This window comes from Mustelus asterias, unplaced genomic scaffold (genome assembly GCF_964213995.1).
Source record: "Mustelus asterias unplaced genomic scaffold, sMusAst1.hap1.1 HAP1_SCAFFOLD_1597, whole genome shotgun sequence".
NCBI lineage: Eukaryota > Metazoa > Chordata > Chondrichthyes > Carcharhiniformes > Triakidae > Mustelus > Mustelus asterias.
Genome location: NW_027591542.1, coordinates 56,371 through 78,528, shown reverse-complemented (window position 1 = coordinate 78,528; position 22,158 = coordinate 56,371). Strand labels below are relative to the sequence as shown.

At 51.7% G+C, this 22,158-nt stretch overlaps 1 protein-coding gene across 2 annotated transcripts in view; it reads right to left on the bottom strand.

Annotated features, from left to right (window-relative positions):
• Positions 1-751: 751 nt before the first annotated feature.
• The window catches only part of LOC144488468 (inactive phospholipid phosphatase 7-like), a 44,500-nt gene continuing 23,093 nt past the window's right edge, over positions 752-22,158 (bottom strand). Inside the window, exons 1-2 of one of the 2 annotated variants that reach the window (XM_078206534.1) lie at positions 2,222-3,278; positions 752-1,872 (exon numbers count right to left, since the gene is read on the bottom strand). In XM_078206534.1, coding sequence (XP_078062660.1) covers positions 1,191-1,872; positions 2,222-3,126 — 1,587 coding nt within the window. In that variant the 5' untranslated portion in view covers positions 3,127-3,278 and the 3' untranslated portion in view covers positions 752-1,190. Of the gene's footprint in view, positions 3,845-22,158 lie in introns of those variants that run through there. The other variant, XM_078206535.1, reaches the window with a different exon arrangement.

Sequence of the window (22,158 nt, the reverse complement as noted above, 5' to 3'; positions counted from 1 at the left end):
TCCATACACGCACCACCCTCTGTGTGAAAAAGTTGCCCCTCAGGTCTCTTTTAAATCCTCCCCCTCTCACCTGAAACCTATGCCCTCTAGTTTTGGATTCCCCTACCCTGGAGTTTATTTAACTCGACAGACAAGACATTCAATCGAGGCCCCATCTCTCCCCTCAGATAAAAGACCTCGTTGAGTATTTTGAAGAAAGGTGGGGAAATTACCCCCATTGCCCACGACCTTTGCTCTTTCCGGAAGGGTAGGGGGTTTTAGTTCAGTCGGGCAGCATGGTCGGTGCAAGCTGGGAGGCCCGAAGGTCTTGTTCCTGTGCTGTAGTTGCACTTTAACAAGCTCCTGTTTGTGGGAGCTTGCTGTGCACAAAATGGCTGTCCTGTTTCCTACATTCTGACAGTGACGACACTTTAACAGGACTTTATTGCGTGTCAAGGGCATTGGGACGTGCTGTGAATGGGAAAGGCGCTATATAAATGCAATTTCTTTAAGAGCAGGAAATGTTCCTGGTGTCCCGGGGTCAGCGTCCCTTCCTTGACCATCATCAACATCTCGCCGTCCACTGTATTTGGCGCTGGTGGACTTTGCTTTGTTCGGACATCGAGGCAGCTCCTTGCCAAGTGGTTCTGGAACATTCTGAGATGCACAACAAGGCGCATTACAAACAAACAATTTCTTTTCTTTCGAACCCCTCGCAGGAGCTGCGGTATTGGTTAGTTGCCAACAGAAAAAGAAGATGGAAGTGGTCGTGTTAGGATATGAAAGGATTTATTCAATTAACGCATTAGAAACAAAAGAAAACCATGCGGATCCAAACGGTTAACACAATTCCGGAACTTTCCACAAATGTCGCTCCTGTGAGAGCGATGGGCTTGTGGGATTGAAATACTCTCCCTCCCTTTACACCTCCCCAGCTCCTCCCAGCAGATGTTCCAGTTCAGTAAGGGGACAGAAATCCAGCTTCTTCAATGCATCTCATTGCATCCGTTTTTATTTATGGAATCTAGCGTCAGTGGCTGGTCCAGCATTTATTGCCCATCCCTAGTTGCCCCTTGAGAAGGTGGTGGTGAGCCGCCATCTTGAACCCGCTGCAGTCCCTGTGGTGTAGGTACACCCACTGTGCTGTTAGGGAGGGAGTTCCAGGATTTTGACCCCAGCGACAGTGAAGGAACGGCCGATGTATTTCCAAGTCAGGATGGGGAGTGACTCAGAGGGGAACTTGCAGGTGTGGTCTTCCCACGCACCTGTTGCCTTGTCCTTCTCGGTGGTAAGGGTCGCAGGTGCAGTCTAAAGAGCCGCAGAGTCTTGGGCAGAATTTTCCAGTCCCATCCGCCACGGGAATCATAGCGGGCAGGACACGGATCATGCAAAGATCCATTGACTTCGGGCGGGATTTCCAGGGAGCACGGCACCGAGGGAGCGCGGCACCGAGGGAGCGCGGCACCGAGGGAGTGTGACACCGAGGGAGCGCGGCACCGAGGGAGCGTGGCACCGAGGGAGCGCGGCACCGAGAGAGCGCGGCACCGAGGGAGCGCGGCACCGAGGGAAAGTGGCACCGAGGGAGCGGGGCACCGAGGGAGTGTGACACCGAGGGAGCGCGGCACCGAGGGAGCGTGGCACCGAGGGAGCGCGGCACCGAGAGAGCGCGGCACCGAGGGAGCGCGGCACCGAGGGAGCGCGGCACCGAGGGAGCGCGGCACCGAGGGAGCGCGGCACCGAGGGAGCGCGGCACCGAGGGAACGCGGCACCGAGGGAGCGCGGCACCGAGGGAGCGCGGCACCGAGGGAGCGCGGCACCGAGGCAGCGCGGCACCGAGGGAGCGCGGCACCGAGGGAGCGCGGCACCGAGGGAGCGCGGCACCGAGGGAAAGCGGCACCGAGGGAGCGCGGCACCGAGGGGACGCGGCACCGAGGGGACGCGGCACCGAGGGGACGCGGCACCGAGAGAGCGCGGCACCGAGGGAGCGCGGCACCGAGGGAGCGCGGCACCGAGGGAGCGCGGCACCGAGGGAGCGCGGCACCGAGGGAGCGCGGCACCGAGGGAAAGCGGCACCGAGGGGCGTGGCACCGAGGGAGCGCGGCACCGAGGGAGCGCGGCACCGAGGGAGCGCGGCACCGAGGGAGCGCGGCACCGAGGGAGCGCGGCACCGAGGGAGCGCGGCACCGAGGGAATGCGGCACCGAGGGAAAGCGGCACCGAGGGGACGCGGCACCGAGGGAAAGCGGCACCGAGGGGACGCGGCACCGAGGGAAAGCGGCACCGAGGGAACGCGGCACCGAGGGAACGCGGCACCGAGGGAAAGCGGCACCGAGGGGACGCGGCACCGAGGGAGCGCGGCACCGAGGGAGCGCGGCACCGAGGGAGCGCGGCACCGAGGGAAAGCGGCACCGAGGGAACGCGGCACCGAGGGAAAGCGGCACCGAGGGAACGCGGCACCGAGGGAACGCGGCACCGAGGGAAAGCGGCACCGAGGGGACGCGGCACCGAGGGAAAGCGGCACCGAGGGAACGCGGCACCGAGGGAAAGCGGCACCGAGGGAACGCGGCACCGAGGGAGCGCGGCACCGAGGGAGCGCGGCACCGAGGGAACGCGGCACCGAGGGAACGCGGCACCGAGGGAAAGCGGCACCGAGGGGACGCGGCACCGAGGGAAAGCGGCACCGAGGGAACGCGGCACCGAGGGAAAGCGGCACCGAGGGAACGCGGCACCGAGGGAGCGCGGCACCGAGGGAGCGCGGCACCGAGGGAACGCGGCACCGAGGGAGCGCGGCACCGAGGGAAAGCGGCACCGAGGGAGCGCGGCACCGAGGGAAAGCGGCACTGAGGGAGGACCAGGTGTGGTGGACTGACCAATGGACTGGCACCAGGTGTCGAGCTGGTTTTATCTCAGTGAGTTCCAGCTGATGATGCTTTGAGCTACATTGACGGACATTTGTTTCATCGTGAGTTACAGAGTGATAACCAACCTTGTAGATAGTGAGACATTGCAGTGAAGCAAGGGGTGGGAGCGATGAATAGAGGCAGCTGGGATCGCAGGGAAACAATCGAATCCTTTCCAAATACGACAGATTGAAGCTGATGTGATTGCAGCGATGAGAATGAGTTTCCTGTTCGGATAACCTTCCCATATCAACGTTAAAAGCCTTATGCAGGATTGAAGTTGGTGAAATATTGGTAGCCAATTCAGATCCCCTCCCACCCTAACCTTCGTTTAAACACAATACCAGCAAATCTCCTGAATTTTTCAAGATCCAATTTCAGAGTAAACACAATTTCCTAAAGAATCTATGAGGCAGAGAGATCCCTCACCCTTTCAGAAAGTGGATCCTTTCACAATGGGCAGCCTGAAGTGTTGAGATGTTCTTACCTTCGATGGAGGTGTCCAGGAGCCACCCCCACCCCCCTCACCCTACCCCCACCCCCACATCCACCCCCCTGCACCTCCCCAAAATCTCAGCCTCTGTACTTGTCCTCCTCACATTGGGATCACCGATATGAGGAACTGGCAGGTACCGGACGGTAGCCATAGCAACTCCACCAGATTGAACTGCAAGTAGCCAATGAAAAATCCACAGAAGACGTCAGTCAGGTAATGGCGTCCAATCATGACGCGGGAGATGCCTATGACGCCGGCCCAGATCACCAGGAGGATCCGTAAGGGCACTGCCAGGACCAGGTGGCTGAAGAAGAATCTGGTAACCATGGCGGCTCTGCTGGCCTGACCAGCTGGGAAAGCGAAGACATCCATGACAATGTAATCCAGGAGTCCGGGCAACACGTCCGAAGGCCCTTTCCTCTTCACCAGCTTCTGCACCGCGGCCACCACCAACAGGTCAAGGATCAAAGCTGCAAAGGTGAAAGGTCAGAGAGTCAACAGCCGTCCTGCCCAAACAAAGACATTGGAAAAACATAAGGAATGTACGGGAAACAGCTTGACAAGGTTTCATATACATTCTCACGTTCACAGCAACAACTCACTGTTCATATAGCACCTCACACATAACAAAACGCAGGCGGGCACGGTGGCACAGTGGTTGGCACTGCTGCCTCGCAACCCCCACAGTTGCCTGGACCTGCAGAGTTTCACTGGCTGTCTTGTCTGGAGACAATACACATCTTTTTAGCCTGTCTTGATGCTCCCTCCACTCACGTTGTTTTGTTTCTTAAAGACCTGATTAGTTGTAAGTATTCGCATTCCAACCATTATTCATGTAAATTGAGTCTGTGTCTTTATATGCCCTGTTTGTGAACAGAATTCCCACTCACCTGAAGAAGGGGCTTGGAGCTCTGAAAGCTTGTGTGGCTTTTGCTACCAAATAAACCTGTGGGACTTTAACCTGGTGTTGTTAAACTTCTTACTGTGTTCCTCCCACAGTCCAAAGATGTGCGGGTTCGGTTGATTGGCCATGGTAAATTGCCCCTTAGTGTCAGGAGGATTAGCAGGATAAATATGTGGGGTTACAGGGATAGGGCCTGGGCGGGATTGTGGTCGGTGCAGACTCGATGGGCCGAATGGCCTCCTTCTGCATTGTAGGGATTCTATGAAAACATCCTTTGATTCTATGAAAACATGCTTTGCTGCAGCATTATAAAACAAAGTGTCAGATGGAGTCACGTTGGGTGATATTTGGTCAGATGGCCCAGAAGCTTGGGCATAGAGGTAGGTTCACTTAAGGATTGTCTTAAAGATGGAAAGTGAGGTGGAGAGATGGGGAGGTTTACGGAGGGAATTCTGGAGCTTGGGACCAGGACATCTGAATGTGAAGCGATTCTAATTGGGGGTTGCACAAGAGGACAGGATTAGAGGCGTGCTGATGGCTTGGAGGGTTTTTAATAAATTCTTCCCCAGGATGTGGGCGTCGCTGCCCAGGTCCAGCATTGCCCCTCGAGAAGGTGGAGATGAGCCTCCTTTTAGCCAGGGCGACCCAAAGTGCTGTTAGGGAGGGACGTGGGTTGGAGGAGAGATAGGGAGGGGGTGAAGCCATATGGAGGGGATTGGAGATAGACATTGCTCGACCGGGAGTGGCTGTAGGTCTGTGAGCACAGGGTTGGTACAGATTGGGGGCAGGAATCTTTGGGCCGCGCTCGCCCCAAAGCTGGAAATGTCCGTCCGCGGTCAACGGATCTTTGCATGGTCCGTATCCCGCCCGCTACGATTCCGGGAAAATTACGCCCTTGATGAGTGAAGACACAGGGCAACAGGGTTTTGAATGATTTCAAGTTCGTGGGGCGTAGAATGTGGGGAAACAACCAGGAGTGTTGGAATAGTTGGGTCTGGATTGGATTTTTCTTTGGATTATGGGAGGAAACCGCAGCACCCGGAGGAAACCCCCACGCAGACACGGGGAGAACGTGCAGACTCCACACAGTGACCCAAGGCCAGGAATTGAACCCGGGTTCCCGGAGCTGTGAGGCAGCAGTGTTAACCATTGTGCTGCCCTGGGTGACCAAATTTAACCGTTTGGAAATGAGGAGATCATGCCTGAGTGGCCTTCAGGTCACAAACCGCAAATTTCTTCACGGCAATCTGCCTTTCAACAAATAACAGTGAACATAGGCCCCTGAGCTGTTAAAATTAAAACAGGCAATGACTCACAATGGACACAAAGCTGCTATCTGTGATTCTCCCCCAAACAATGTCCCAAAGGTCAACCTTAAACTGATGGAAGAGTCCAGGACAATCCTGAAAAAATTGGCAGCCTTCCCTCAAGTATCACCACCATCCATTGTGTAAGTCACACAACACCAGGTTAGAGTCCAACAGATTTATTCAAAATCACGAGCTTTCGGAGCACTGCTCCTTCGCACCTCGCTTCCACTTCACCTGACGAAGGAGCAGCGCTCCGAAAGCTTGTGATTTCGAATAAACCTGTTGGACTCTAACCTGGTGTCGTGTGACCTCACATCTTGTTCACCCCAGTCCAACACCGGCATCTCCACATCGTAAGAGTATCATGATTTACTTGCATTTGGGGTGGCACAGTGGGTTAGCGCGGCTGCCTCACAGCGCCAGGGATCTGGGTTCGATTCGCGGCTTCGATCACTGTCTGTGCGGAGTCTGCACGTTCTTCCCGTGTCTGCGTGGGTTTCCTCCGGGTGCTCCAGTTTCCTCCCACAGTTCAAAGATATGCAGGTTAGGTGGATTGGCCATGCTAAATTGCCCCTTAGTGTCAGGGGGATTAGCAAGGTAAATATGTAGGGTTATGGGGATAGGCCTCGGTGGGATTGTGGGCCGAATGGTGTCCTCCTGCACTGTAGGATTCTACAATTCTATGAAAACATCCCAAGGTGCTTTGCTGGAGCATTATAAAACAAAATGTCAGATGGAGTCACATTGGGTGATATTTGGTCAGATGGCCCAGAAGCTTGGGCACAGAGGTAGGTTCACTTAAGGATTGTCTTAAAGATGGAAAGAGAGGTGGAGAGATGGAGAGGTTTACGGAGGGAATTCTGGAGCTTGGGACCAGGACATCTGAATGTGAAGCGATTCAAATTGGGGGTTGCACAAGAGGACAGGATTAGAGGTGGGCAGATTTTCGGAGGGTTTTTAATAAATTCTTCCCCAGGATGTGGGCGTCGCTGCCCAGGTCCAGCATTGCCCCTCGAGAAGGTGGAGATGAGCCTCCTTTTAGCCAGGGCGACCCAAAGTGCTGTTAGGGAGGGACGTGGGTTGGAGGAGAGATAGGGAGGGGGTGAAGCCATATGGAGGGGATTGGAGATAGACATTGCTCGACCAGGAGTGGCTGTAGGTCTGTGAGCACAGGGTTGGTACAGATTGGGGGCAGGATTTTTGGGCCACGCTCGCCCCAAGGCTGGAAATTTCCGCCCGGAGGTCAACAGATCTTTGCATGGTCCGTATCCCGCCCGCTACGATTCCGGGAAAATTACACCCTTGATGAGTGAAGACACAGGGCAACAGGGTTTTGAATGATTTCAAGTTTGTGGGGCGTAGAATGTGGGGAAACAACCAGGAGTGTTGGAGTAGTTGGGTCTGGATTTGATTTTTCTTTGGATTATGGGAGGAAACCGGAGCACCCGGAGGAAACCCATGCAGACACGGGGAGAATGTGCAAACTCCACACAGACAGTGACCCGAGACCGGGAATCGAAACTGGATCTCTGGCAGCTGTGAGGCAGCAGTGCCAACCACTGTGCCACCATGCCGCACCTTATAACAGTCTATGGAAGGAATTTTCCCAACCCGCCTGCCACGGGAATCGTAGCGGGCGGGACATGGACCTGGCAAAGGTTTGTTGCCTCGGGTGGGATTATTTGGTCTTAGCGCGAGTGCGGCCGGAAAATCCCACCCTGTGAGTTTAATGTCAGCCCAGGTGATGTCAAAAATGAGGAAATCAGGCTTAGTCCAATGGAACAGGCCCCAGCTCAGCTGTGCCTGAGTGCAGTCTGATTCACTGCACTCGACCCAGAGTTAACCACAAACAGATGCTCAACTCTGGAGATTTCAATCAGGATCTGAAAGGCCACAACGTCAAAATAAAAGTGTCCCAGCTTCTCAAAGTGCCTCAGAAAGTTGAGGTTTCTCTAAAGTATTGAAGTTCCGTCAAAATCCCCAAATCCCGCCAGCTCTACTATGGCAGATTCTGCTGAATCCACATTTCTGCTGTATTTGCGGATCCATCACTGCAGTGATCACAGCAACTATTCTCAGATAATTATTACCTTGAAGCCTCTGGAAAGAGGGAGTAAACAAGTCCAATCATCGTTACGTGATGATCAAACTATTTCTCTACACCACATGTGGGCGGCACGGTAGCACAGTGGTTGGCACTGCTGCTTCACAGCTCCAGGGACCTGGGTTCGATTCCCGGCTCGGGTCACTGTCTGTGTGGAGTTTGCACATTCTCCTCGTGTCTGCGTGGGTTTCCTCCCACACTCCAAAGATGTGCGGGTGAGGTTGATTGGCTATGCTAAAATTGCCCCTTAGTGTCCTGAGATGCGTAGGTTAGAGGGATTAGCGGGTAAGATATGGGGATAGGGCCTGGGTGGGATTGTGGTCGGTGCAGACTCGATGGGCCGAATGGCCTCTTTCTGCACTGTAGGGTTCTATGTTGCAATTGTACAGGGCGTTAGTGAAGTGGAGTATTGTGTGCGGTTTTGGTGTCCTTATCTGAGGAAGGATGTTCTTGCTATAGAGGGAGTACAGCGAAGGTTTACCAGGCTGATTCCTGGGACGGCAGGTCTGTCATATGCGGAGAGACTAAGTCGGTTAGGATTATATTCACTGGAGTTTAGAAGAGTGAGAGGGGATCTCACAGAAACCTATAAAATTCTAACAGGGTTAGACAGGGTAGATTCAGAAAGGATGTTCCCAATGTTGGAGGGAGTCCAGAACTAGGGGGTCTTGGTTTGAGGATAAGGGGTAAACCTTTTAGGACTGAGGTGAGGAGAAATTTCTTCACCCAGAGGGTGGTGAATGTGTGGAATTCACTCCCACAGAGTGTAGTTGAGGCCAAAACGTTGAGTGATTTCAAGAAGAAATTAGATATAGCTCTTGGGGCTAAACAGATAAAGGGACATGGTGGGGGGAAGGGGAGGATCAAGATATTGAATTCGATGATCAGCCATGATCAAAATGAATGGTGGAGCAGACTTGAAGGGCCGAATGGCCTCCTCCTGCTTCTAGTTTCTATGTTTACTCACTGTTCCTTTGTTCTCTCATTCTCTCTTTTTCTTTCACAAATATCTACTTTTTTTCTTTTTCATTCTTTCTCTCTCCCTCTCTGTCTCTCCCTCTCTCCTTCTCTCTTTCCCCCTCTTTCTTTCTCTCCATCTGTTTTTCTCTCTCCTGGGTAAGCTTTTACAAACATCTACTTTCCAACAAGGGTTATTGGATATAAATGTTTGCTAATTTCAACCTTTCCTAGTCCCGGGTCAGTGTGGATCAATGTAACATCTCAAACACATTGCCAATGAAGGAGTGTTTAATCGAGAGGCCTTTCTCATCTCTCCCCCTCTATATGGAGCACATCACCCAGTAAAAAATCACATGTACAGTTCTGATGATTGAAACAGAAACCTTTGCAATCTTTTTTCACTTGTGGGACATGGGCGTCGCTGGCTAGGCCAGCATTTATTGCCCATCCCTAATTGCCCCTTGAGAAGGTGGTGGTGAGCTGCCTTCTTGAACCCACTGCAGTCCATGTGATGTAGGTACACCCACAGTGCTGTTAGGTGGGAATTCCAGGTCTTTGACCCAGCGACAATGAGGGAACGGCGATATATTCCCAAGTCAGGATGGTGTGTTTCTTGGAGGGCAACTTTCGGGTGGTGGTTTTCCCGGGTGTCTGTTGCCCCAGTCCTTCAAGGTGTTATATTTGGAAGGTGTTCTCTAAGGAGCCTTGATGAGTTACTGCAGTACATTTTGCAGATGGTACACACGGCTGCCACTGTTCAACGGTGGTAGAGGGAGTGACTGTTTGTGGTTGGGGTGCCAATCAAGCGGGGCTGCTTTGTCTTGGATGGTGTCAACTTCTTGCATGTTGTTGGAGCTGCACCCATCCAGGCAAGTGGGGAGTATTCCATTGCACTCCTTACTTGCCTTGTAGATGGTGGGTAGGCTTTGGGAGTCAGGAGGTGAGATATTCATCACAGAATTCCCAGCTTATACAAATAAGGGACATAACACTTATTTGAGGCATTCATTGCAAGATAGTGGCTTTACTCTCACTTAATCTTAAGGGTGGCACAGTGGTTGGCACCGCTACCTCACAGCGCCAGGGACCCAGATTCGATTCCAGCCTTGGATGACTGTCTGTGTCGAGTCTGCACATTCTCCCCGTGTCTGCATGGGTTTCCTCCGGTTTCCTCCCACAGTCCGAAAGACATGCGGGTTAGGTGCTAACTTGCCCCTTAGATGATTAGGTTAGGGGAATTAGCGGGGTAAAAGTGTGCAGTTATAAGGATAGGGCCTGGGTTAGATGCTGTGCCGGGGAGTCGGTGCAGACTCGATGGGCCGAATGGCCTCCTTCTGCGCTGTAGGGATTCTATGATGATAATCCGAAGAATAAGCCCACGCCCTGGGGCCTGGTCAAACATGCACACGGAGCCAAAGTCACATTGCTGAGAGCCGCGGTGTCTTGACGTTGATAAATTTTGATGTCTGTGTGATTTCTGTCTCACATTCCCTCACCAACTGACCCATTTCTTGCGCCAGTATAGAAGCGGCAGGACTGGGGGGGGGGGGGGGGGGGGGGGGGATCGCTGCTCCCGGTGTGCAGAATAATTCGGCCAAGTTGACAATTCTCAGCATTGTTCGCATTGCTACCAAACATCAGTTCTCATCTGGGAAAGTGCTGACCCCGGAATGTAGTTAATACCAATTGAATAGATAACCTTCATGCAGCAAAAGCTGCTGAAATTCCCCTCCCCCCCCCCCCCCTCGCCGACACACACGCATGTACTCAACCTCTCAATCACTAATGAATAGAACATTCTCGTGAGCCATTATTCAGGGAGCGTGGCCTCAGCAGAGCGACGTTCGACAAAAAAAACAGAACGTTGGAAATCTGAAATGAAAATGCTGGAAAGACTCAGCGGGTCTGGCAGCGTCTGTGGAGAGAGGAACAGAGTCGACCTTTCAGGCCGATGGTTCTTTCCAAGGTGGCTCCACACAGAAGAGCTCAGTTTATAAGGATATTAATAGTGCCGGGTTTCCAACACTCGAATAGAGAAAATGCTGGATAACCTCGGCAGGTCTGGCAGCACCTATTCGATGTTGAGACGGGAAGGTCGTAAAGTGCCGAGCCGGAAGGTGAGACGCTGTTCCTCCAGTTTGCGTTGGGCTTCGCTGGAACATTGCAGCAGGGCCGAGGACAGACATGTGGGGGCCTGGGAGCAGGCTAAAATGGCTAAATCTGATGCTGCCAGACCTGCCGAGATTTTCCAGCATTTTCTCTTTCGGTTTCAGATTCCAGCATCCGCAACAATTTGCTTTTATTTTCCCAGACAATTGAATAGAACTGGACACAACACTCCAGCTGGGGCCTGGGCAGTGACAGATGGAGGTTTTAGCAAAACGTGCATGGCATCAACAGGTCGAGGTCGGAATGAGTAACTCAAATCGCTCGGAGTTTAGCTTGTGGCAGACTCAGGAGGCCTGAGGCATGTGTTTTAAAAAATGTCTGGTCATCCTCACAAAGCTCTCCTGCCTTAGCTCAGGATCTCAGCTGTAATACTGAGCTGTCCTTTTCCCGCTCAGACGCTGCTCTATTCCGGGATTTATTTCAGAGATTCTGATGGAAAGCTGGAATCACTTCACTGGTTATAAGGAGTCGAAAATTTAACTCTGTGCGAACAGGACCTGAACCAATTCTCCTTTATGTTTGGAGCTTTTCGCATGGGAAATATTGAAAATAAATTCAAACAGTGAAGCGATTATTCTTCAATAGGACACTCCCAATGTTTTTCCGAATGAGTCACAAGCGATTTGAGGCAGTATTATGAATCGAGATTCAGATAATGAGTCCAATATCCACATTTCAGGACCCCAGCTTTCTGTGATAATTTCTGTTATCTGTCCTTCATCCAGATTTTTAACCTCATTCAACATCAAAAGTCACAGAAGCAAAATGTAAATATTAACATGTAAAAGCTCAAAAAGTGACACATGTTACCAAAGTTATTCACCAAGCACTGATAACAAGAAAGAATGCGAGTTTGGGAGTGTAAGAGAGAGTATGTGAGAGAGTGAGAGAGTGAGTGAGTGTGTGTGTATGTGTGAGAGAGAGCGCGCGCGCGAGAGAGCGCGTGCGTGAGAAGAGCGCGCGTGTGAGAGAGCGCGCGTGTGAGAGAGCGCGTGTGTGAGAAGAGCGCGCGTGTGAGAAGAACGCGCGTGTGAGAGAGAGCGTGTGAGAGAGAGCGTGTGAGAGAGAGCGTGTGAGAAGAGCGCGCGTGTGAGAAGAGCGCGCGTGTGAGAAGAGCGCGCGTGTGAGAAGAACGCGCGTGTGAGAGAGAGCGTGTGAGAGAGAGCGTGTGAGAAGAGCGCGCGTGTGAGAAGAGCGCGCGTGTGAGAAGAGCGCGCGTGTGAGAGAGAGCGTGTGAGAGAGAGCGTGTGAGAAGAGCGCGCGTGTGAGAGAGAGCGTGTGAGAGCGTGTGAGAGAGCGTGTGAGAGAGCGCGTGTGAGAAGAGCGCGCGTGTGAGAAGAGCGCCCGTGTGAGAAGTGCGCGCGTGTGAGAGAGCGCGCGTGTGAGAGAGCGCGTGTGTGAGAGAGCGCGTGTGTGAGAAGAGCGCGCGTGTGAGAAGAGCGCCCGTGTGAGAAGAGCGCGCGTGTGAGAAGAGCGCGCGTGTGAGAGAGCGCGTGTGTGAGAAGAGCGCGCGTGTGAGAAGAGCGCCCGTGTGAGAAGAGCGCCCGTGTGAGAAGAGCGCGCGTGTGAGAGAGCGCGCGGGTGAGAGAGCGCGTGTGTGAGAAGAGCGCGCGTGTGAGAAGAACGCGCGTGTGAGAGAGAGCGTGTGAGAGAGAGCGTGTGAGAGAGCGCGCGTGTGAGGAGAGCGCGCGTGTGAGAAGAGCGCGCGTGTGAGAGAGCGCGCGTGTGAGAGAGCGTGTGTGAGAAGAGCGCGCGTGTGAGAAGAACGCGCGTGTGAGAGAGAGCGTGTGAGAGAGAGCGTGTGAGAGAGCGCGCGTGTGAGAAGAGCGCGCGTGTGAGAAGAGCGCGCGTGTGAGAAGAGCGCGCGTGTGAGAAGAGCGCGCGTGTGAGAAGAGCGCGCGTGTGAGAAGAACGCGCGTGTGAGAGAGAGCGTGTGAGAGAGAGCGTGTGAGAAGAGCGCGCGTGTGAGAGAGCGCGTGTGAGAAGAGCGCGCGTGTGAGAAGAGCGCCCGTGTGAGAAGAGCGCCCGTGTGAGAAGAGCGCCCGTGTGAGAAGAGCGCGCGTGTGAGGGAGCGCGTGTGAGGGAGCGCGTGAGGGAGCGCGTGTGGGGGAGCGCGTGTGAGGGAGCGCGTGTGAGGGAGCGCGTGTGTGTGTGAGTGTGAGAGAGTGTGTGAGTGTGTGTGTGCGAGAGTGTGAGAGTGTGTGTGCGCGAGTGTGTGTGTGTGTGCGAGAGTGTGTGTGTGAGGGTGTGTGCGAGTGTGTGTGAGAGGGTGAGTGTGAGAGAGAGTGTGAGTGTGTGAGTGTGTGAGAGAGTGTGAGAGTGAGAGAGTGAGAGTGTGTGTGAGTGAGTGTGAGAGTGAGAGTGTGTGTGTGTGTGTACGAGAGTGTGTGCGAGTGTGCGTGCGCGCGCGCGCGCGTGTGTGCGCGCGCGAGTGTGTGTGTGTGTGTGAGTGCGAGTGTGAGAGTGCGAGAGAGTGAGTGTGTGTGAGAGTGTGTGTGTGAGTGTGTGTGTGATAGTGTGTGTGTGAGTGTGTGTGTGTGAGTGAGAGTGTGTGTGTGTGAGATTGTGTGTGTGTGAGATTGTGTGTGAGTGTGAGAGAGTGTGTGTGTGTGAGTGCGAGAGTGTGAGTGAGTGTGTGAGAGAGAGTGTGTGAGAGAGTGTGTGTGTGAGTGCGAGAGTGTGAGTGAGTGTGTGAGAGAGAGTGTGTGAGAGAGAGTGTGTGAGAGAGTGTGTGTATGAGGGTATGAGAGAGAGCGAGAGAGTGTGAGAGAGAGAATGTAAGAGAAAATGTGTGGCAGAGCGTGTGACAGGGTTTGTGTGAGAGAGTGTGTGTGAGGGTATGAGAGAGGGAGCGTGAGAGAGAGTGAGGCAGTGTGTGTGAGGGTATGAAAGAGAGGGAGTGTGTGAAAGAATGTAAGAGACAGTGTGTGGCAGAGTGTGTGGGAAGGTTTGCGTGAGAGAGTGTGAGTGTGTGAGAGAGATTACGAACTCCAAGCTGTCTCCTTCTCGATGTGGGAAGGTGGAAGGAAGCAGTTGGAAGCTGTAGCAGTGAGCGAGTGCCGAGTTTACACAGCCACTGGAATCTTTATTGGGAAGTGGGTGAGTGCTGGAGAACAAAGACCATTCCCCATCACCCTCAATGAATCTGTGCAGCTGAACCACACTAACTGCTCAGAGACTCAGTAACAATTGAAACCATCCCCCTGTCACTGGGCTCAAACATCAATCTCATGTGAGCTGTAGTCAGAACCTCCCACCATCTGACCAAATTAAAAAGCAAGAGAATTTCTCAATGACACGGATTACTATCCAACTGAAAACAATATCCGATATTCCAGCTCATTTCAACAAACCTTACACTACTGCACAATTCTCACTTTTCTAAAGATACAAAGTTAATGGCCTTAATTTTAGTGACGAGTTCCGAAAATGGGAGAGGAGGCCATTCAGCCCCTCAGGCCCGGTCTATCATTCAGTTAGACCAGGGAAGGGAGAGGAGGCCATTCAGCCCCTCAGGCTTGCTCTATCATTCAGTTAGACCCTGGGAGAGGAAGCCAGTCAGCCCCTCGAACCTGATCTAGCATTCAGTTAGATCAGGGTTGATCTGTATCTGAACTCCATTTATCCACCTTGTTTCCCTAACCTTTCACTCCTTTTACAAAGAAAAATAGTCTATCAATCCCATTTTTGAAACTTCCGATTGATTCCACCTCCTCAGCAGCTTTCCGAGAGGAGAGAATTCCGGATTTCATGGAATCATAGAATCCCCACAGTGCAGAAGAGGCCATTTGGCCCATCGAGTCTGCACCAACTCTCTGACAGAGTATCTTGTCCAGGCTCTCTCCCCCACGTCATCTCCATAACCCCGCAAATTCAACATGCCCACGCATGGTAGGTTGTTGCATAAAGTTAAATCTCACAGAATCCAGGGTGAGATTGGAATTGAGGTTGGATTGGATTGAGATTTCCAATTGGAAACAAAATTGGCTTGACAACAGAAGACAGAGGGTGGTTGTGGAGGGTTGTTCAAACTGGAGGCCTGTGATCAGCAGTGTGCCTCAGGGATCTTGTTATGAAGGTAGATTCAGTGTTGGCACGGTGGCGCAGTGGTTAGCACTGCTGCCTCACAGCGTCAGGGTCCCGGGGTTCGATTCCCGGCTTGGGTCACTGTCTGTGCAGATTCCGCACATTCTCCCCATGTCTGCATGGGTTTCCTCTGGGTGCTCCAGTTTCCTCCCACAATCCAAAGATGTGCGGGTTAGGCGGATTGGCCATGCTAAATTGCCCCTTAGTGTCAGAGGCACCAGCTAGGGTAAATGCAAGGAGTTATGGGGATTGGGCCTGGGTGGGATTGTGGTCGGTGCAGACTTGATGGCGGCACGGTAGCACAGTGGTTAGCACTGCTGCTTCACAGCTCCAGGGTCCTGGGTTCGATTCCCGGCTCGGGTCACTGTCTGTGTGGAGTTTGCACATTCTCCTCGTGTCTGCGTGGGTTTCCTCCGGGTGCTCCGGTTTCCTCCCACAGTCCAAAGATGTGCGGGTTAGGTTGATTGGCCAGGTTAAAAATTGCCCCTTAGAGTCCTGTGATGCGTAGGTTAGTGGGATTGGCGGGTGGATGTGTGGGGGTGGGATTGTGGTCGGTGCAGACTCGATGGGCTGAATGGCCTCCTTCTGCACTGTAGGGTTTCTATGATTCTATGATGGGCCAAACAGCCTCCTTCTGCACTGTAGGGATTCTATGATAAGATTAGACATGTTGGGACTGTTTTCCTTGGAGAAGAGAAGGCTGAGAGATTCGATAGAGACTTTTAAAATCACAAGGGGTCTGGACAAAGCAGAAAGGGAGGAAGTGTCCCCAGGATTGAGAGCCAGAGAGACACAGATTTAAGGTAAAAGATGGCATGAGATGAAACATTTTCACACAACCACTGGTCAGGAGCTGGAATAATCCGCCTGAGAATGTGGCGGAGACGGATTCAATCGAGGCCTTCGGAAAGGGAATCGGATAATTACCTGAGGGGATATACACCAATAGGGTGGGAGGGTGGGACTGGCTGAGTCGCTCTTGCAGTGTGAAATAACTCCTCCGAGGCCAGTGTCTCTTCAGCAAACCTAGATTTACATAGTCAGCACCACTCAGACAGGCAGTCCCTCATACAGAGTATAAACCCCGAGTGCCCGTAACCCTGACACTCCACAATATATATACAGGCAGTGCTCCCTAATTGGACAAGCCATTACGGCCTTAATCAGGGAGCTCATATTCTAAGAGATCCACATTGTGGGTCTTGTTTAACTCATTACGCAGTGAACCAGCATTGGCAACGAGAACCTCCTTCTGTTTGTAACCATCCATTAGTTCAATGGACTGGGTGTTTTACCACTCATTCATTGACCTGTTCCCTATAAGTTAAGTTTATTTATTATTGTCACAAGTAGGCTTACATTAGCACTACAATGAAGTTACTGTGAAAATCCCCTGGTCGCCACACTCCGGCGCCTGTTCGGGTACACGGAGGGAGAATTTAGCACGGCCAATGCATCCTAACCAGCACGTCTTTCGCACTGTGGGAGGAAACCGGAGCACCCGGAGGGAACCCATCGGGAGAACTTGCAGACTCCACACAGACAGTGACCCAAGCCAGGAATTGAACTCGGGGTCCCTGGCACTGAGAGGAAGCAGTGCTATACACTGCGCCGCCCAAAGACAGGGGTGAGCATGGGGGCAGTGATGGGTAAATCGTTCCCCGTGCCCCCGCCCCGCCCTTAGGAATATTAGGTCCTTAACAATTCAATAATTGGCACTTAAAGGCCTCAATTCACAGTGTAGCGCGTGAAGGTGGGGGAATTGCACAGACAAGACAGGCCTCTGTCAAAGGGTCATCCAGGCTCGAAACATTGGCTCTATTCTCTCTCCACAGATGCTGTCAGACCTGCGGAGATTTTCCAGCATTTTCTGTTTTTGTTTTAAAAGAGACCTCATTCCGTGCTGTACAAAGAACAAAGAACAGTACAGCACAGGAAACAGGCCCTTCGGCCCTCCAAGCCTGTGCCGCTCCTTGGTCCAACTAGACCAATCGTTTGTATCCCTCCATTCCCAGGCTGCTCATGTGACTATCCAGGTAAGTCTTAAACGATGTCAGCGTGCCTGCCTCCACCACCCTACCTGGCAGCGCATTCCAGGCCCCCACCACCCTCTGTGTAAAAAACATCCCTCTGATATCTGAGTTATACTTCGCCCCTCTCAGCTTGAGCCCGTGACCCCTCGTGATCGTCACCTCCGACCTGGGAAAAAGCTTCCCACTGTTCACCCTATCTATACCCTTTATAATCTTGTACACCTCTATTAGATCTCCCCTCATTCTCCGTCTTTCCAAGGAGAACAACCCCAGTCTACCCAATCTCTCCTCATAGCTAAGACCCTCCATACCAGGCAACATCCTGGTAAACCTTCTCTGCACTCTCTCTAACGCCTCCACGTCCTTCTGGTAGTGCGGCGACCAGAACTGGACGCAGTACTCCAAATGTGGCCTAACCAGCGTTCTATACAGCTGCATCATCAGACTCCAGCTTTTATACTCTATACCCCGTCCTATAAAGGCAAGCATACCATATGCCTTCTTCACCACCTTCTCCACCTGTGTTGCCACCTTCAAGGATTTGAGGACTTGCACACCTAGGTCCCTCTGTGTTTCTATACTCCTGATGACTCTGCCATTTATTGTATAACTCCTCCCTACATTATTTCTTCCAAAATGCATCACTTCGCATTTATCCGGATTAAACTCCATCTGACACCTCTCCGCCCAATTTTCCAGCCTATTTATATGCTGCTGTATTGCCCGACAATGCTCTTCGCCATCCGCAAGTCCAGCCATCTTCGTGTCATCCGCACGTACGTTCTGTGATCCGCGTTTGATCGTGATTAACAGCGAGGAGCTGTACGAGGCTCTCAGTTTAACTGAAAGATGGAAAGTTTTAACAGATACAGATGCAAATACAACAATAGGGTCTGGAATCACTCAGCATCATCCTCACGTTGTGAAACTCTTTGATGTTCCGAACGACAGTAATTGCAGATCTGCATTTCTGATCAGCCGACTCATTTCCCATCCATGCACCGACTCAAAAAGAGAGCGCTGAACGGCAGAGATTATCATAAGATCAAAGTACCAACACCCACAGAGACAATGCACACCTCCACACACAGGATGCATCAAGAAATGGAACATTCCAGACCACTGTCAGCTTTAAAAGCCCCAGACCAACATCTTAATAAACATTTCCTTTCAAAAATCAAAGCAGCATTTTGATATTAAAAGCACGAGTAATAATTACTCTGAGAAGCCACTGAGTGGCAATTGGCACAATTTGTAAGTGGGGGAGAGGGGGGGGTTCTCCCCAGTTTCCTATTATGGGCGATTCTTTTTTTTTTATTCATTCGTGGGACGTGGGTGTCGCTGGCTGGGCCAGCATTTATTGCCCATCCCCAGTTGCTCTTGTTCAGAGTACAGTTGAGAGTCAACCACATTGCTGTGGCTCCGGAGTCACATGTAGGCCAGACCAGGTAAGGACGGCAGATTTCCTTCCCTAAAGGATATTAGTGACCCAGATGGGTTTTTCCGACAATTAACAATGGGTCATCAGTAGATTCTTAATTCCAGATTTCTTTTATTGAATTCAAATTCCTCCATCTGCCGTGGCGGGATTCGAACCCAGGTCCCCAGAGCAATAGCTGAGTTTCTGGATTAATATTCTAATAATACCACTAGGCCATCCCCTCCCTAAAAATTATCTGGTCTGTACCCGAACAGGTGCCGGGAGTGTGGCGACTAGGGGATTTTCGCAGTAACTTCATTGCACTGTTAATGTAAGCTACTTGTGACATTAATAAACTTTAAACTTTCACCTTGTGTCACAGTTTAAGTTCATGGGTACAAGCCCACCCTTCAGCACATTACCAAGGCTGACGCTCTAGTGACGTACAGAGGAGAGAGATGAAAAGAAGCTCATCTGACTTTGGCCACTCCCCAAAACCTCACGACGTCCCAAAGCATTTCACAGCTAAGTCAGTTCTAGAAAATCTCAGCATTTCTTGCCCATCCCTAGTTGCCCTTGTTCAGAGGGCAGTTGAGAGTCAACCACATTGCTGTGGCTCTGGAGTCACATGTAGGCCCTTGGGTCATCCAGACTCGAAACGTCAGCTCTTTTCTCTCCTTACAGATGCTGCCAGACCCGCTGAGATTTTCCAGCATTTTCTCTTTTGGTTTCAGATTCCAGCATCCACAGTAATTTGCTTTTAACTAAGTCGGTTTCTGTGGTCTTCACGGTTGTGGTGTAAAGAAACACGGCGGATAATTTATACACATAGGGATCCTACAAACAGCAATGTGATCTTCTGTTTCTAGCAATGATGATTGGGGAATAAACATCGGGGAGAACTCCCCGGTCCATCTTTGAAATGAGGGCCTCGAGTGTGTTACTGTCCTCCTGAAGAGGGAAGTTGAGCTCTTGGTTCAGTGTCTCATCTGATAGACAATCTCTTGTGCCTAAGAAAACATCATTCTTCCCAATCCCATCTCCCTGGAGCCCAATGTTCCTCAGCTCATTGCTCTGGATCTAACATTCCTCTGTGCGTCGTGCAATCAGTGCAGGCGCAGTGTCAGGTCATTCATTTGCCAAGATCAGCAGCTGCGGGAAAGTGATGTGGTCACATTACATTACTGTTCCATTGAAACTCAACTTCCTCCTGCCATTGTGAATGGGTGAGGGGGGAGGTGGAAATGGAGAAGTGAGAGTGAAAACCCTTTTAACCGAAATGTCTGAAAAACAAGAACGAAGCTCAAGGTTCATAGAATCCCTACAGTGCAGAAGGAGGCCATTTGGCCCATCAAGTCTGCACCGACCACAATCCCACCCAGGCCCTAGCCACTCAATCCCATCTATTTACCCTGCTAGTCCCCCTAATACTAAGGGGCAATTTAGCATGGCCAATTCACCTAACCCGCACATCTTTGGAATTCAGGAGCTCAGGCCAAGAAAGGACCAATGTGTGCTCCAGGTGTAAGTCCTGGGTTCCACACCCCTTACCTTCCCACTGCCACAGAACATCACATTGTTCTCTTGACCTCCCTCTGGGGGAGGCGATGGCCTAGTGGCATTATCGTTGGACTACTAATCCAGAAACTCTGTGGACCTGGGTTCGAATCCCGTCACGCCAGATGGTGGAATTTGAATTCAATAAAAAATAGCATCATAGAATCCCCAACAGTGCAGAAGGAGATCATTCGGTCCATTGAGTCCACATCGACTGTCCAACAGAGTATCTTCCCCAGGCCCTATCCCCATGTATTTCTGCCTAACCTACATATCACTTAACACTAAGGGGCAATTTAGCATGGCCAATCCACCTAATCCGCGCATCTTCGGACTGTGGGAAGAAACCGAAGCACCCGGAGGAAACCCACGCAGACACGGGGAGAACGTGCAGACTCCGCACAGACAGTGACCCAAGCCGGGAATCGAACCCGGGTCCCTGGCACTGTGAGGCAGCAGTGTGTGCCACCGTGCCACCCTACAGCCTCCTCCTCTAAGGTCTCCTGCGCAGCATTGGAAAAACTTGGAGCCAGCTCCATCTCCTGTTATATTGTTCTTTGCTCCTTCCCAGGTCAAATTCGCATTGACCACAATGGCCGGTGCTTTCATCAGTATTACCCTCACTTTGAGAGACAAAGGCTGGCTTTAATTGGTGTGAACCCCCTGTGCTGATAGTGCAGTCAGTAAACAGTGCGGTCTGTGGTGGCATCCACGTCCAGTGTTCTTTTTGCCAAAAAAAGGGAACTACATGAGCTGCATCATCTTGTTTCAGTTACTTGCAAAACCATCTGTAAGTTCCCCTCAGAACCACACACCATCCTGATTTGGAAATATATTGGCCGCTCATTCACTGTCGCTGGGTCAAAATCCTGCTACTCCTTCCCTAACAGCACTCTGGGTGTACCTACTCCCACACGGACTGCAGCAGGTTCAAGAAGGCAGCTCACCACCACCTTCTCAAGGGGCAATTAGGGATGGGCAATAAATGGTGGTCTAGAGATGAGGACCTCTTGAGTGGATGTTCTCCTTGGTAAAGAGATGTTTAACAGGGGATAGAGTTTATCCAAATCATGAGAGACTGGGACAGAGGAGAGGGGGAAAGACTGTTGCCATTGGTGGAAGGGTTGAGGACCAGAACACACTGATTTAGGGTGATTGCTGAATGAAGCAATGGCGGCGACATGAGGAGAAATTTTTTCTCCCAGCGGGTGGTTAGGATGTGGCAGGCACGGCCTTGTGGAGGAGGAAGATTCAATTGCGGTTTCCAAGAGAGAAATGGCCCATTATGTGAAGGGAGACAATTTTGCAGGGCTATAGGGAAAGGAGAGCTAGCACAGACACAATGGGCTGAACGGCCTCCTTCAGTGCTGTAACCATTCTACGATCTGATGAATCCACTGCTTCGGTGGCTCTGGCCCCAGTAGCAGCACATAGACTCTGGGACATAGACTCTGGGACATAGACTCTGGGACATAGACTCTGGGACATAGACACATACACCAGGTTATCACACAGTGTCAAATTCAAAGTAAAAGTAAAGTTTATTTATTAATTACAAGTAGGCTTACATTAACAATGCAATGAAGTTACTGTGAAAATCCCCCAGTCGCCACACTCTGGCGCCTGTTCGGGTACACTGAGGGAGAATTTAGCACGGCCAATGCACCCTAAGCAGCACATCTTTCGGACTGTGGGAGGAAACCGGAGCCACCTGGAGGAAACCCACGCAGACACGGGGAGAACGTGCAGACTCCAGACAGACAGTGGCCCAAGCCGGGAATCGAACCTGGGTCCCTGGCGCTGTGAGGCAGCGGTGCGAACCCACTGCGCTACCGTGAAGTTACTCAAGACAAGGACGGAAAAAAATTGGACAGCTCATCCTCCTGACGACACCCACGGCAGATTGGCTAACTGTGGAACAAACTGACACAACTTCTAGCTTGTGGGTTTTCGAGGGAAAGTTGAGAGGGCGGAAGATGCTTGGTGAGCTAAAAGCCACGATGAGTCACAAAAACATTGTTTTCCATTTCCATTCAGCTTGTGTTTGGTTGTATCTTTCCAGCGATTAATCATTTCCTGTTCATCAAGCACTCTGCTGTTTCCGAGCCTGTGGGGAACTGCGTTGGCAAAGGCTACGAGACACTCGGAGGCATCCGGACAATTATTTATATAATGGCCTTTACATCTGTCCCTGCATCGGATCAACTGAAGAGTCAAATCTCTTAACAGATTTGCACCATT